We start from the raw sequence: 14,660 nt of genomic DNA on the forward strand, positions 1-14,660 counted from the left end.
TTATGTTTAAATTATTTGTCCTTTTTGATCAAAATTGATTCCCTTCCCTTACTCGCTCGTTTCATCTGCCTTGCTTCAGTTTCCACCAGAAAAAATAACTTGGCCGCCCTGCCAACTGGAAGTAATGAAAATTGTCAACATATGATGCTTATCTTTTTAAGGAGCGCTCTGCTGCACCAGCGTTTTTTGGGGTCTTGAACGTTTCCTCCTGGAGCTTTTTATGGTGGATCATGGTAGCAGCAAATTACAGAGCAAATGGTCATTCACTTCAATTACCTTCCATTCGCCATCATCAGCCATGACGTGCAATTAATGTCCATGGAGTGCGTCTCCTGGCAACCCACAACAGTAACAGCCTACCTTAGACTCATAGCTCCGGTTGGTATGGGAGGCCATTCTGTACGCCGCCAGCTCTTTTTGTCCCATGTCTGTTTTAAAAATCATAACATTATTTTAGCTGTAGATTTTTATCGAGGAATTCACACAGTATTGAAACACTGAACAAGTAATACTGTAGGAGCATTCAGCCACTAATATGAATCAGGTTGTTTTAATTGGTGAGGAGAATGGTTGCGGCTGTTATTTTCCCCCCCACCATCTAACAGAAGACACAAAGTCAATAACTGTTTACTAGTTTTACCCTGAAGGCCCTCAGAAGCCGAATCGCGTTGGTCCTACTCTCATCTCCGCCTGCCATGTAAACTAAATGTTTGATTTCCCCCAATGTGAAAGCCTGCCACTCACTCTTTTTCAAGTCTGCCTTGTGTATTTTACACTTTTATCACTCGCGGCCAAAAAAAGAAAACCTCTAAATATTTATTTGTTTGCTTGCTTGATCTCCTTCCTATTGCTCGACCAGTTCGGACAGTGAGTCTGGCTCCCAGCTGCACTGCGACCAGCTGGTGTCTCCCACGGCGCTGGCGGCGTGTACACGTGTGGACTCGTGCTTTGCCCCCTGGTTTGTGCCCTCGTTGGGAGTCTCGCTGCAGCTGGCCCAGCTGGAGCTGCATCTCTGCCACCACCTGGAGCAGCTAGGCACAGGTAGGAGACGTCAGGATGATGGACCTCATAGACAGTGGTGCCAGATCATGTAACGTTACTGCATTGGCACAAGGCAAGGGTGGAAATGCAATAAAGCAACTCTCTTCCTTTTAGCAATGGAAAGGGCTCAGACCTACTTGACGATAAATCGTCATATTGATGAGGAAAACACATTTTAACAGTATTTTATGGTCAGATGTTTTGCATTGTGAATGTGTCAATGTTGATATGAACACTGTCTTTCGTTCCTTCCAGTTCCGTCTCAGCGCCTTCGCCCCTTCCTGCCGGACAGGAAGTTACCTCAAGAGCAGGAGTTTATGGTGGTTGGTACCCAGGACCCACAGGTGTTCCTACGCCAGTGGAACAATGGAGACAGCCTCTGTCAGGAGTTCCACTTCTCTACCCAGCTGGAATGCAAGCTGCTGGAGTACCGAAATCTAACATTCCTCCATTTCCTGCAGCCCTTTGTACTACAGGTAGTGGCAAATACTGGCCTGTGCAGCTACTGTTACGTATATTGATCCAAATGTTTCTCTTCAGATGTCACGGCTGTTATCCTTAATAAGGATATCTGATGAGGGCTTGATGTTTCATTATATACAAAGTGAAAATACTTTTTCTCTTTAAGCCAGAAATGTAACCCAGCTTCAATTGTTTTTGCAACTGTGCATTTCAACTTCTTGTCCTGTGTGTCCAAAGGGCCAGGCCGCTGCCACTCTCTCCCCCCAGAGTTCCCAACTGGACGGGAACGTGTTTGTAGACCCCGTGTTCCTCAACATCAGCCAGTATGCCATCCACACCCTGGACACTGCCCTGCTCAGCTGGCAGCAGGTGAGACACCACACCCAGAAACTGCATTCTCAGTTTTCTCACAGTAAAAAGTAAACAATCACACTGCTGCCCATAGACTTTCTTTAGCTACCTGCTAACAGTAGCTTCTGTACAGCTGCACAGCCGAGGCCGCTAGTAGGGCCTTTAGATTCATCCATTTATTATCCATTATTACCAGCAGAGGCCTATACCCCATATAATGGCGTATACAACTGATTGGATGTTGACAATCTAACAGTCACACATCTCTTAGCTATCTCTTAGCAACAACAGTCTGTTGAAACCCATCTATAGACCATCACCAGTGGTCCTTAAAGTTTTATGTCTTATGGCTCGTGTTCCTACTGAGAGTAAAAAAGTAATTCCCTTAAAAGTGATCATACAATACAACTTCCAGTGTCTCCCTTGCATTTTTAGCAAATGTTGCCATTGTGGTAGGTTTTCATGGACGTCGAAGCTTGAAGTCTCTTTGGGAGCAGACATCAATCTTTATGAGGGGAAAAAAATAAGTAAATTTCAGCACATTTGATGCCATATGCAAAGAAAATACACTACTGCATAAAGAAGTCATATACTGCACACAGATACGTTACAGTATATTTAGGAAGACATCCTGGGGTTTAAAATTTTCCTTTCTGCCATCAAAAAACGCATATGGATTTAACATGCAAGGGAACCCCTGAATTCATTTTGCAGTGTTCATGATGCATGCAGACAGCACACATTATCAGTATCACAACCCTTATTTAGTGTGATATGCTGTTCCACATTTAAAGCCACAACATTCAGTCAGTGGAACACGGCATGGTACGTTATACTGCATAAGCTACCACATAACCATTATGCTAAGAACAGAATCCATGGTTAACCCATTCAGGACGGGAACCCCTTTTGGAGTTTTAAGCATTATGTTATACTTTAGCTATTGAAAAATAGCAGATCTACAAGCTCGTAACGCGGCACAGAGTGAAAAATCATGAAAATGTGGCGCAAATCTTTGAATATATATTCTTTCAGAGCGAACGTTTTTAACTCCGATCTTTGCTTCTGGGGGGGTCCCTGGAACAACATATTTTCAGATGGGGGTCGGCGGCCAAATACATATAATTGACATGAAATAGTTTGAAAACTACTGATAGAAACAGGTTTTTTCAGAAAACTGTCATGATTTAGACGACATTTTGTAGAATCTGGTCTCAGTCTAAATGGGTTGATCAATGAGTCATGTGTTGATGCAATCTGCAGCCCCTTGATGCTGGAAATGTGACAACAAGTCAATTATTATTGTTGTCCTCACATTTTTCCTAAAATCAGCATTTAACAAGTAGGAAGAATTTAATAAATCTTCAACCAGTGACTGGGTTTTAGGTTACCTCAAATTTCCCCCAGGATCACCATCGGTATAAGAATATTAGTGAGCGTCTTGGAGTGCGTTTATTCTTTTACATTTATTCTAATATATATTAGTGTACACAAGCAAAGCAGCCATCCAGTTCCTGGACTTTTACAAGATCTCGACTCTTTACCCAATAAATCAGTCACCACAGGTACCGCATGTGGGCATTTACAGCCTGTGCAGAAAGAAGATACTGATGTAAATTCCACTAAACAAATACACAACCACTGGGACAGGTTTCAAAACCCTTATCCTCGGTGCCTGATCATAGATATATCCTCCGATACCGTAGAATTGAACCCACTGTGCTGCGCCGCCGAGGGGGCTACCGTTATGTCTGCTCTTGGGGCTCTAGCTCTATGGAGCTCGTCATCTCTCAGTTCCCAGCTCTCAGCACTGCCTCTGGTAGCCAGGATGTTTGTGTGTGAAGTGACGCCCATGAAAACACTGCAAAACCTGAGTGGTGACACCTGCCAAAACCTCATCTGGCCCCGGTCCCCCCCCCCCCCCCCCCAGACCCCTGGACTGTTAAACACACGCAAACACGCATGCAGACACGCACACATCAAACACACGCATACTGTACATACACGCACGGACATGCATGCACGCACGCACACGCCTTGCCTCCCTGGCTTGGCGTGCCACATCCCAGCCCTATTTGACTCAGCCGTGACTGTGCTGACTCATAAACTAGCCTCTTGAGTTTTGAGGTACACATATTATTTCTATACACACACGCACGTGCGCACACGAACACACACACACACACACACACACACACACACTCACACACACACACACACGCACACACTCACAGCCAGATGACTGAAAATTAATAGACTTATTTTTCTAGGAACAGCTGTTGTGCTTTACCTGTGGAAAATGGAATTAAATGAGGTTAACTTGACTGTGTTGAAAATCTACAATGAGTTATGACATGATTGTATTGGCTGGTTTGGTTAATACCTTTGTTTTCAATGAGTGGCATCACTGACTCATCAAAGGCACTTTTTGCGTCTAATGGACCATATTTGATGAGTGGTCACATTTGACCCTCGCCTTCACCCTTGCGTCATGTGGTACAGTATAGCCAGTGAATGTTCCCTATTTGAGCTGCTTAAATTGTCCATAAATAAGACTTCAGAGAGGGTTGGTGGTGCTATATTGAAAGGTCACATTCCAGCTTTACCAGAGTGTTCTGGACATGTTGGTATCCAGGTATTACAACACATGCCACGCATAGCTGCTTACAATAGGTCAGTATGACTGGTTGAGATTACTGTTCGGCCACAGCTTTTCTTGTTATTTATTGGCTGGCTTTTGAGGATCTTTCTATGGCATAAATTGCCTTCAGCTATGACTCTTCATTCTGCATCAGATTTACCATAGAGAGAAACATATATGGAGGACTACAAACACACACTCACACACACACACACAAACACACACACACACACACACACACACACGCGCGCGCACACGCACACGCACACGCACACGCACACGCACACGCACACGCACACGCACACACACACACTCTCTCTGAGTAGATTCAGAGCACTTCACACCACTCTTTACACACAAACAATTCTGACATACACACACAAATACAAACCCTTGTTTGTGAGACCTCATGCAGTCAGTATGGGCTGGGTTCTGCCCAATAAATTGATTGAGCCTCTGAATTGGCTTGATTTAGCCTAAACAGCAGCAGCCTTGTAACTTGGTATAGAACCTTTATAACTACCTCCAGCCTTCACCACTCTGCAGAACAGGAGGGGGAAAAAAACACACTATAATTATGAGCCGAATGAGTTGCATGTGGATATGATAGCGCCTGAGTGAGCCGTAGAAGGAGAGGTCAAGTACAAAAAAAGGCTGATCCATTAGGAAACGCTCTTGTTAAACAGTTGGCCCACTTCAGAGGAAGTTGTGAACACGGCGCCGGCGGAACATTCCAGCATTCTGTTTCCCCTTTTGGGTTTTCACTGAAAGTAAACCTTGTATGTGTGAAGAAAATAACCTTGTATGTGTGAAGAAAACCTTGTATGAACGTGATATTAAGCATGGCCTGCCTGTGGTGGTGGAGTGCAGCACGGGGGCACATGTGAAGGTCTGCTCCACTCATCTGAAAGGTATCACACTGATGGATGCGAGACCTGGATATCACACACACACACGCACACACGCACGCACCCGCACGCACGCACACACACACACACACACACACACACACACACACACACACACACACACACACACACACACACACACACACACACACACACACACACACACACACACACACACACACAGGCACAATACACATTATGTACACATGTACATACTGTACATACAGTATAGATGTTTTAAGTTTCTAAAGCAAAACATAAATCCAGTTGATGTTGATTGAAGCCGTGATTAGGGCCAGTTGGAAATGTAAACAGGCGCTGTCCTTCCGCAGCATGATGATATGTCCTAACGTGTGTAATTGTTGCAGTGATTTTCATGTTTCCTGGTGTCAAGGCTGGCAGGCAGGCTTGTTGTGATGTGGTGTTCCGGGGCCAGTGTTGGGCCATGTTGGGCTTCCATAAAAGCCAGGGGAAGATTCCTGCACCACCACACAATTAGAGCCCCAGAACCCCGGCTTGGTCACACTGTACCACCACAACCAGATCTGCCGGAGCAGTTCCAGACCCGTACAATTTCACAAATACAGTTCCTGATCATGGAGACTTCATTATGTATGTCAATGATGGCCTTAGATCTTTGATATCATTCTCCTGACAATTGGCATTGTTACATGTATAGAACATGCATGACGGCCATGGCCCTTAATTATGAAGTTAAAATATTCAACATAACCACCCGCCACTAGAAAGTACAGCCCAATCGTGACTTTGCTTTTGATAACACTAGCATTAGTATTGCCAGCCTCTCTGTGCAAAGTTCTCCTTTGCAAACATGCAAAGCCAAACAATCCCTCAATAATGTTGATTATGTAATTGCCATTTCTATCCATTTTGCTTCCGTGCCTGACCTCAAACCAGGAAGATTTGGTTCATAATAAAAAAAATCTAAAATCAAATAAAAAAGAACTTTATCCTTCAGTATAATGCAGCCCCCTTACCCTTGCACTCTACAGCCCCAGCCTCAGCCCCCAACCACCCCAACCTCAGACCCCAAGCCTCCATTACCAAACCTCAGTCCCCAGACCCAGCTCCAATCTTTGCTACCCCAGAGCCCCTAACCCCAGGGAAGTGGCTTCAGAGGAAAGCCACACGAAAGCACAGTAGTATTTATACACTCCTCTTTCTCACAGAACACACAGAGGCCATCGCACGTACAATTGAGACAACAGGAATGTCCTCTCCTTTCTTCTTTCCCCGCCATGTTTGAGTGATTTCGCTTTGTTCCGCGCCCGGAAAAGGCAGTAACAGAGATATCATGTTCCTGGTTATAGCAGATGTGTGGCCCAGGGTGATACATGAAGAGAAATAGGTGTTTAAAGATCCGATTATTGTTTCATAATGCCCGTTTTACAGGCTCGCCTGTCGCCTCGTCTCCTGGAAAGTGGACATAGTATCCTGTTTAAGAGTTGCATATCTCCTGACCGGGTGTCATTTGTCTCTCACTATATGCATGCATGGTTATTTACTGTCGGTTCTCCAGACATTTTACTGTACCTTTTCGTTTATATGGGCCTCTCCGTCTTACATATCTTCACAAGACTGTGAAAACTAAAGTAATGTAATATGAACGGGGATTACAGAAATGGATATTTGGATTCCTGATAGAGACCCTCTTTAGTGGAGAAACTGCCATCTTGTGCTCTTTAACAAGCAGGTTGTGTTGACTCTCCAAATATCTGTCCCAATCTTTGCCCACATAAAGGCCTCTGATAGACGGCGAGTGATTGTGAATACTAGAGGAAGGTTTTCTGATGTCTGTATCATGTTGCCTAATGAAGTGGAGCTGAAAGATGATATCATCAAAGGGAGGGCTTAGCAGTGGCATATTAAAGATGGCAGCAGGATGTTAGTAAATCGCAGTGTCACATTTGAACGCAGGACAGATAGCGTTCCACTATAAAACTGGAAATGCACTTGAACCCACAGACACAGCTGCCCCATCTAGTGTGACTCCTCGTTCTCTCTCTACCTATCTCTCTCTGTCCTCTCTCCGCCATCTATCATCTAAACCTCTTTTAATGGTGCAAACTTTCCCATCCGTTTTCAATACCAACAACAACTCCGGGACCCGGAACGTGCTTGGCAGTTAACCTCTGAGCTTTTACTGCCATTCTCTCTTAACCATCAGCCTCTCTCCTCCTGCTATTTAAAAGTATACAGCTGGCCTGGTTGCCTTTTGTTGGGATAGCCGAGTCGTTATTGAGAAGCTGTTGGAACCACAGTCATGTGTGCATCGAGATAGGGAGGGGTGTGGAGGAGAGATCCCACCAGGGCCCAAGAGCCTCTTGAAGGGGCTGAAGTGATATATGCATGCACACACGTGCGAAGACTGTGCGCGTGCGCACACACACACACGCGCACGTACGCACGCACGAACATACACATACACATACACATACACATACACATACACATACACATACACATACACATACACATACACATACACATACACATACACATACACATACACACACAGTAACATATACATACTTGGTCAACCTTTTATTTTAAATGTGCGTGCATGGGCATTTGAATGTGTGTGCAAGAGAGAGAGGGAGAACTAAAGCATGAACTTTTGCATGAGCAAGTTTTGACACACCGGCCTCTCCCTGATAAGCCAATTTTTCCACAGTGTTTCGCAGCCCCTTGCATGCAAGGTGACGCATGGGTGGACACTGGACAGCACTCTTGTTGGCCTTGCATGACTCGCGTTATTCTGCGGAGCCCTCTCAGTGGCCCGTGGCTGTAGATGGGCCAGCTTCCACCATGCTGTTCTCTCCTGACAAACCACACACGCTTGTACAATACATCCATGACTCTCACTAACAGGAATGCCTGCTTTTTCAGCCCAAGCTAAACCTGAATTACTAAACAAAACACATGCATGTGTGCACAGTGCACACACACGCACGCGCACATGTGCATATATAATTTGAAACTTTGAGGTTTGACATTTTCAGGCCCATTTATCACCGAACGAGGAGAACATTAAGCCACTTGAGAAAGAGATGTAACTGTAATCGTAGTTGATTTGAAGTCCAGGGTCTGCTCAGAAGAGAGGCCTCAAAGTTCTTTTGCGTGGAACCGGGGGATGAATTTGGCCCTGTAGCCTTGACCAAAGCGGCTCCAACCTGGACGGATATCAGGCTTTGATATGATTCACACCCAAAAAACACCATTGAGGTTGGGATGATGTCACACATCCTGCCCTCCCACGGATATGCCCACAAAGAGCTGCACTTATTAGATATGGATATGCACATAATAGCACTGACAAATGCATATGTGCACAGCAGGGTTCCCCCCCAGCGGGAGCACACACACGCACACACACCATATAAATGGAGTTCATATCCAGGATATGAACTCCTGTACAATACTGATATTGAGAATAGGGATGCTGGGTTTCATATGGTTAAAATCCTGAGGTGAGCTCAGCGTGCTTCCCTGGCTTATAGTCAGAAATACATCCTCAATGTATCCATGTGTAGCTCTGGGAGTGCACAACTGAATAAAAAACGGAATAAAATCTCTGCAACAGGTGCATTGGTGCAGCTGCATGCGATGCCTGAAGAAGGTGTTTGACTGAAATTTCAATAAACAGTTTTATTGAGCAAGTGAAGTGCTCGAGTGTCTGAACGTGGGCTATATTCATCGATTGTTCGCCCTCAGAATAGGGACACTAGGGTTCAATGATTAATTCTACAACAGGTCGTTTCGAGGAAGCAATCTGATTGGTTTAAACGGCTTCCAGCCGTGGATCAAACCAGCACCATTCACCACCTAATCAAAACAAAGAATTCAGCTGCTCTGTTTTCCCAGAGCGCTAGCTCGGTGGCTAGGCTAGCTAGTTTCTTGGGACATTTGTGGTCGTAGTGACTACATCTGTCATTAAAAATATATATTTTTTCAGCGATTTTCTTAGTTTTAAGGGTAACTGTTGTAGAATTGCAATTATTATTATTGCCACTTCAGTGATGCTTGCGGAACTCGACTTCGTCTCGTTCCTTACCGCATCACTGTCGTGGCAATAATCACGTTAAACCACACCCTCTCGTGTAATATTGCTTAAAACGCAGGAGTTTACAGTGTGCCCTTTCAGTTGGCATCTCATGATAACGCTTCCGTCCCATCCCCGCCCTTGTCCTGTGTGTTAGAATGGGAACCATGAAGCTGAGGACATGCTGTTCAGCCACTATGTGATCTGTAACGACACCCACGAGACGCTGCGCTTCGGCCAGGTGGACACAGACGAGAACGTGCTGCTGGCCAGCCTGCACAGCCACCAGTACAGCTGGAGGTCCCACAAGTCCCCCCAGGTATGGGAGTACACACGCAAGCACGCACGCACGCAGACACACACACACACACACACACACACACACACACACACACACACACACACACACACACACACACACACACACGGATGCACACACACACACGGATGCACACACACACACACACACACACACACAGTACTCACACGCAGACAAATTCACCCTAGGCGTTGCAAAACTACTGATGGCCCCCAGCCTTGTGGTTTTGGTTTGAGCTGGAATAGTCATACACAAACGTGTGTGCGTATATGTACTGCACGCACGCACGCATGCACGCACGCACGCACGCACGCACACTAGTATAGACAGAATAAAACCAGAATACATTATATGTACACACAGCCTGACACAGGCATGCATACTGTACATAAGACATTAAAATACACTTGCGTAAACAGAGCAAACACCCATATAATGTACACTTACACACACAGTATACATGAATTCACATACTGTCCAGGATACACACACACACACACACACACACACACACACACACACACACACACACACAAACATCAGTGTCCAGCCACTATCTGTGTGTCTCTGTCAGCGCTCTCTGACAGTTGCCCTGACAGCATTGTTAAGGAAGATTGATTATATTTAACCCTTCGTGGTTTTGGGGTTGAGCGGAGGGTGGGCTGGCGATCAGTGGCATGTGTGCGAGTGTGTGTGTTTGGTGAGCACATGTTTCAAGGCCCCCACGTGTTCCGAAGCCAGTGTGAGAAAGTGGAGCTTGAGAAAAGACATGGCCATAATTGCTCACAGTAAGTCAGTAAGTCAAGTCGTATTAATCATCGATCACAGTTAATCTGTGCTCTTACCTCACTATCGGACACACATACACACACTCGCTCTCTTCCTGACACACACACACGCACACGCACACGCACGCGCACGCACGCGCACGCACGCACGCACGCACGCACGCACGCACGCACGCACGCACACACACACACACACACACACACACACACACACACATTTACTCACACACACACACGCAGACAAACTCCCAGACAAAGAGGTGATCTGGCATATTGTAGCTGTGAATACCACGTTTCACTTTACAACTGAGTCAGAATGACCTCTTGTGTTTTCGGGGGACAGTCTTGGATGAGAAACTGTCCGAACGGGCCAGATGTCATCATCATCTGCGAGGAATGTGATTCCAGGATGGTTTTGTCATGTGTTATTCCACCATGTATCTGTGGTATGAAATATGTGTGCTCAACATGAACATGATTTGCGATACTAGATAATACGAAAGGAGCAATGGCTGCCAAGGACTAAGCGGTTAAAACTCGTTGAGCTGGGTGATAAAATTCCTGTTGATGTGTCAGCCTCCTAGCTAATTGTAGCACACTATACCTAATTGCCTTTGAATGGGTTATGAAAATAGTGAAAGCGATAAGAGAAAGAGGTCGTATTTCTGTAACGGTAACTCGGTCCCGTGCGTGTGTTTTTGTAGCTATCAGGGAATCAGTGGACAGGGCGGCTTCTAAGTGCTTCTCCTGTTTGACTAAAGTCCCATGATGCCTTGTGGTGTCTTAAGCAACACAGGACGTCATGAAGCCCCATTCCGTAGAACTCCACCCTCCTCATTATCCCCTCTGTTCCCTCCTTCGATCATTGAACATTGACTCAAGCATTCAATCAAAAGTGTCACCACTCAACTGCGCTCATCTCTTCTCCTTGCCATTTGTTTTAATCTCCCCGTTCCGTTAACTACTTTCACAGCTCTCCACCCACTCCACCTCCTCCACTGCCACCACTTTCCCCCTAACACGACCTCAGTTCTCTCCTGACCCAAGCTCTCTCCATGTATACGCTGTTGAATCCTGCAGGTTCGCAGTCTCGTAAACAATGGCTTGACTACACAGGGGGGAGAAAAAGAAACCATTTGGATTTGCTTTAGGTGACATGATGAAGTCACATATGCATTACATCGTCTCTTTGTCGTCGTTCTTTGATGGTTGAATAATGGTAATAATAATTTAGCTATTGAAAGAAAACTGGAGGATTTAGGTCAGGCCTAAATGGGATAATAACAATGTGGTCCCAGCGTTGCTCACATGGACAATGAGTTTCCACCATGTCATGACATCACTATCTAATTCCCTTCATATTCCTTGACTCCCAAACTCGCCCCCCAGACCATGGCCTCCACATGATGTCCCAGGTTCAACTCTCCCTCGCATGCTCCTCCAACTTCTTCACGTCAGAACCCAGCCCTGTCCCTTTCCCCCACGCATGACTCCACCATCAGCTTCCCAACACAATGTGAAGCCCCCACAGTAAACTCTCTTAGCTTCAGAGGACCAGTCTCTCACTACTTTTACTTTACTTTATTTGTTTATTTGGACAGGACAATGCATATTAATGTACGTCACTTGGTGTAAATACACCGGATATAGCACAGTTGCTCATTTTCATCCGCAGTCCTCACAAAGAAACGGAAAACAGACAAACAGTGGAATACATTTACATAACATTACATAGGGAACACAGGATAAAAAATACACCTAAAACATAAATGGTTGCAGCTTTGGTTTTCAAGCAACCATTTTTTCAGATTTAATTTAAAAGATGGAAATGTAGCACAATCCCTTATACGCAGAGGAAGGCTATTCCATGCTACACAACCCTGTACTGAGAGGACATTTTGGCCGAATGTTGTTTGCCGGTGCGGCACTTCGCAGTCTCCTCGAGTGGTTGCTCTGGTACTGATTCCCCTATCAGGCTTTCGTTTAATGAATTCACTTAGGGGGGGCGGGCACAGACCATGTAGGGTCTTGTATATGACCCCAACGTGTTTGAAAATGTTAAAGTTATCAAAGCTAAAAAGATTGAGCCTCCGAAGGATGTTTCAATGATGATATGAGTGGGGCTTCCTGTCAAACACTTTGAGCGCACTCTTGTAGAGCTGTTCTATGGGTTTGAGAATAGTCACACCTGTGCAAGACCAGTTTGTGAAACAGTATTCACTTTGTGATAGGATCATACAGTGAAGATACGATCTGGCCGCTCCAACTGTCAGTAAGGGTCTAATTTGTTTAAAAATTTGAAGGTTGATTTTAATCGTATTAGTGACTTTCTTCACATGTTTTTTAAAAGTTAGGGTTGAGTCTAATATGACTCCGAGGTACTTGAACTCTGTGACAAGTTCAAGTTCCTCCCCACCCAGAAACACATTTGAGGACTCTAACACAACTGCTCTTTTGGAGAAGGCCATGCAGACTGTCTTTTTGGCATTCAAGAGCAGACATGAGTCTATAAGCCAGTCTTGAATGCCTGTCAGAGCTGAGTAGTATTGAGCCCTGGGGGACACCGACCGAACGGGTGTGGTAGGGAGATTTTACACTGTTGACACTTACATACTGTTTTCTGGTGGATAGATAGGAAGTTAGGAACTAAACCATTCTGTAGCTTCTGGACATAAATTAAAGTATGTTGATTTGGACAAGAGGATACGGTGACAGACGGTGTCGAGCGCCTTCTTGAAGTCCAGGAACACCGCCATTGCACAGGGAGCTCTGTTCAAAGCACACTTTAATTTTTCTATGAACTGGAAGTTTGCTGATTTGGTGGAGTGGAAGGCCCAAAACCCAAACTGCATGGAATGCAGTGGCCGTTGTCAGGTGTTTGATGATAAACTTGACAATCCACTTTTCAGCCACCTTTGATATAACTGGTAGGATGCTTATAGGTCTATAGTTTGAAATGTCAGTTTTAGCGCCAGATTTGTAGATTGGTGTTATCACTGCAACTTTCCATTGAGGGGGAACAGTGCGTTGTCTTATGGACAGATTTACCAGATGTGTGATCGGTGCCACCAGAGATTCAACATATGTTTTAAAAAAGTTTGTATGGAGCCCATAGGCATCCTTGGCTTTGGATGCTTTAGTCTTAATACATTAGTCTTTGTCATGCACTGTGGGGACCCGCCAAACGCAGACCCACGACCCATGCAGACTCCTTCTGACCCACAGCTTAAGAAATATACCAGGACATTATTTCCCCAGCATCAGAAGTTAAGATATATATATATAATTAACTCTAACCGCAAGCATGGGAGCAGCGCATGTCGGACCGTTTCCGCATGTCGGTCCGTTGGTGTGTCTAATCTGCGTTTGCATCCCGCCCAAGCTCAGTAGTCCTGGGCAGAGCTGTGACCTCTGGCCTTTATGCTTTTGAAAATGTCTCAATCATAGATTGAGGCTATTTTTGTCATACGACAACACTGTCCTACGACGATGTATAAATCAGGCTTTCGCTGAGTTCTGGGGTTCTTCCTCCAACACGCTCCAACATCATCTCTGGAGATCAACGCCAGCCCAGCTCTGTCCCTGTCCCCTCCTTGATCCCCCTATTCCAGTTGAACTGCGCTGGCTGAGCTCATTAGGCCTTGTCTGGCTTGTCCTGCCGTTGGCCTTCCTGCCTGCGTGTTGCTGTCTAGGGGCCTGGCTGGAAAGGCAACCGTGTCCTGTTCCTCTTTGTTACACCCCAGTAAATGCAGTCCTCTCACCGGAGTCTGTGGCCTTGTCTTACCTCAGTAGCCCTGCTCTGCGTCTGACCTGGCTCGCTCTTTCTGCTTGTTTTCTACTCCCCACGGTCGCTCTCAGTTAAACATGTAGGGTTAATTTAACCCTGAGAGTTTCATTATCTCTCTGAAATTTGCTGTAGTCTAGTTTAGTCCTAGTGTGCCTCGTCCCTGACCTTCAGCGACTCACTCACCTCATCCGTGGATCGGTCACTGTGTTGGGTTTCTCCCTTGGTCCTCTCTCTCTCTTCAGAACCACAGTCACTGTGCACTGGCTCAGCTCATGCACAGTGAGCTCACTGCATTGTTAC

The 14,660-nt window shown here is 45.5% G+C and overlaps 1 protein-coding gene across 2 annotated transcripts in view; it reads left to right on the forward strand.

Annotated features, from left to right (window-relative positions):
- vps13b (vacuolar protein sorting 13 homolog B) overlaps positions 1 to 14,660 on the forward strand; it is a 457,445-nt gene that overhangs the window by 375,070 nt on the left and 67,715 nt on the right. For both annotated transcript variants that reach the window (XM_083761686.1, XM_083761685.1), the window contains exons 43-46: positions 860 to 1,041; positions 1,297 to 1,517; positions 1,741 to 1,872; positions 9,624 to 9,785. In XM_083761686.1, the coding sequence (XP_083617812.1) occupies positions 860 to 1,041; positions 1,297 to 1,517; positions 1,741 to 1,872; positions 9,624 to 9,785 (697 nt within the window). The remainder of the gene's footprint in view (positions 1 to 859; positions 1,042 to 1,296; positions 1,518 to 1,740; positions 1,873 to 9,623; positions 9,786 to 14,660) is intronic.

The sequence above is a fragment of the Protomyctophum parallelum genome, assembly GCF_964188405.1.
Source record: "Protomyctophum parallelum genome assembly, chromosome: 3".
NCBI lineage: Eukaryota > Metazoa > Chordata > Actinopteri > Myctophiformes > Myctophidae > Protomyctophum > Protomyctophum parallelum.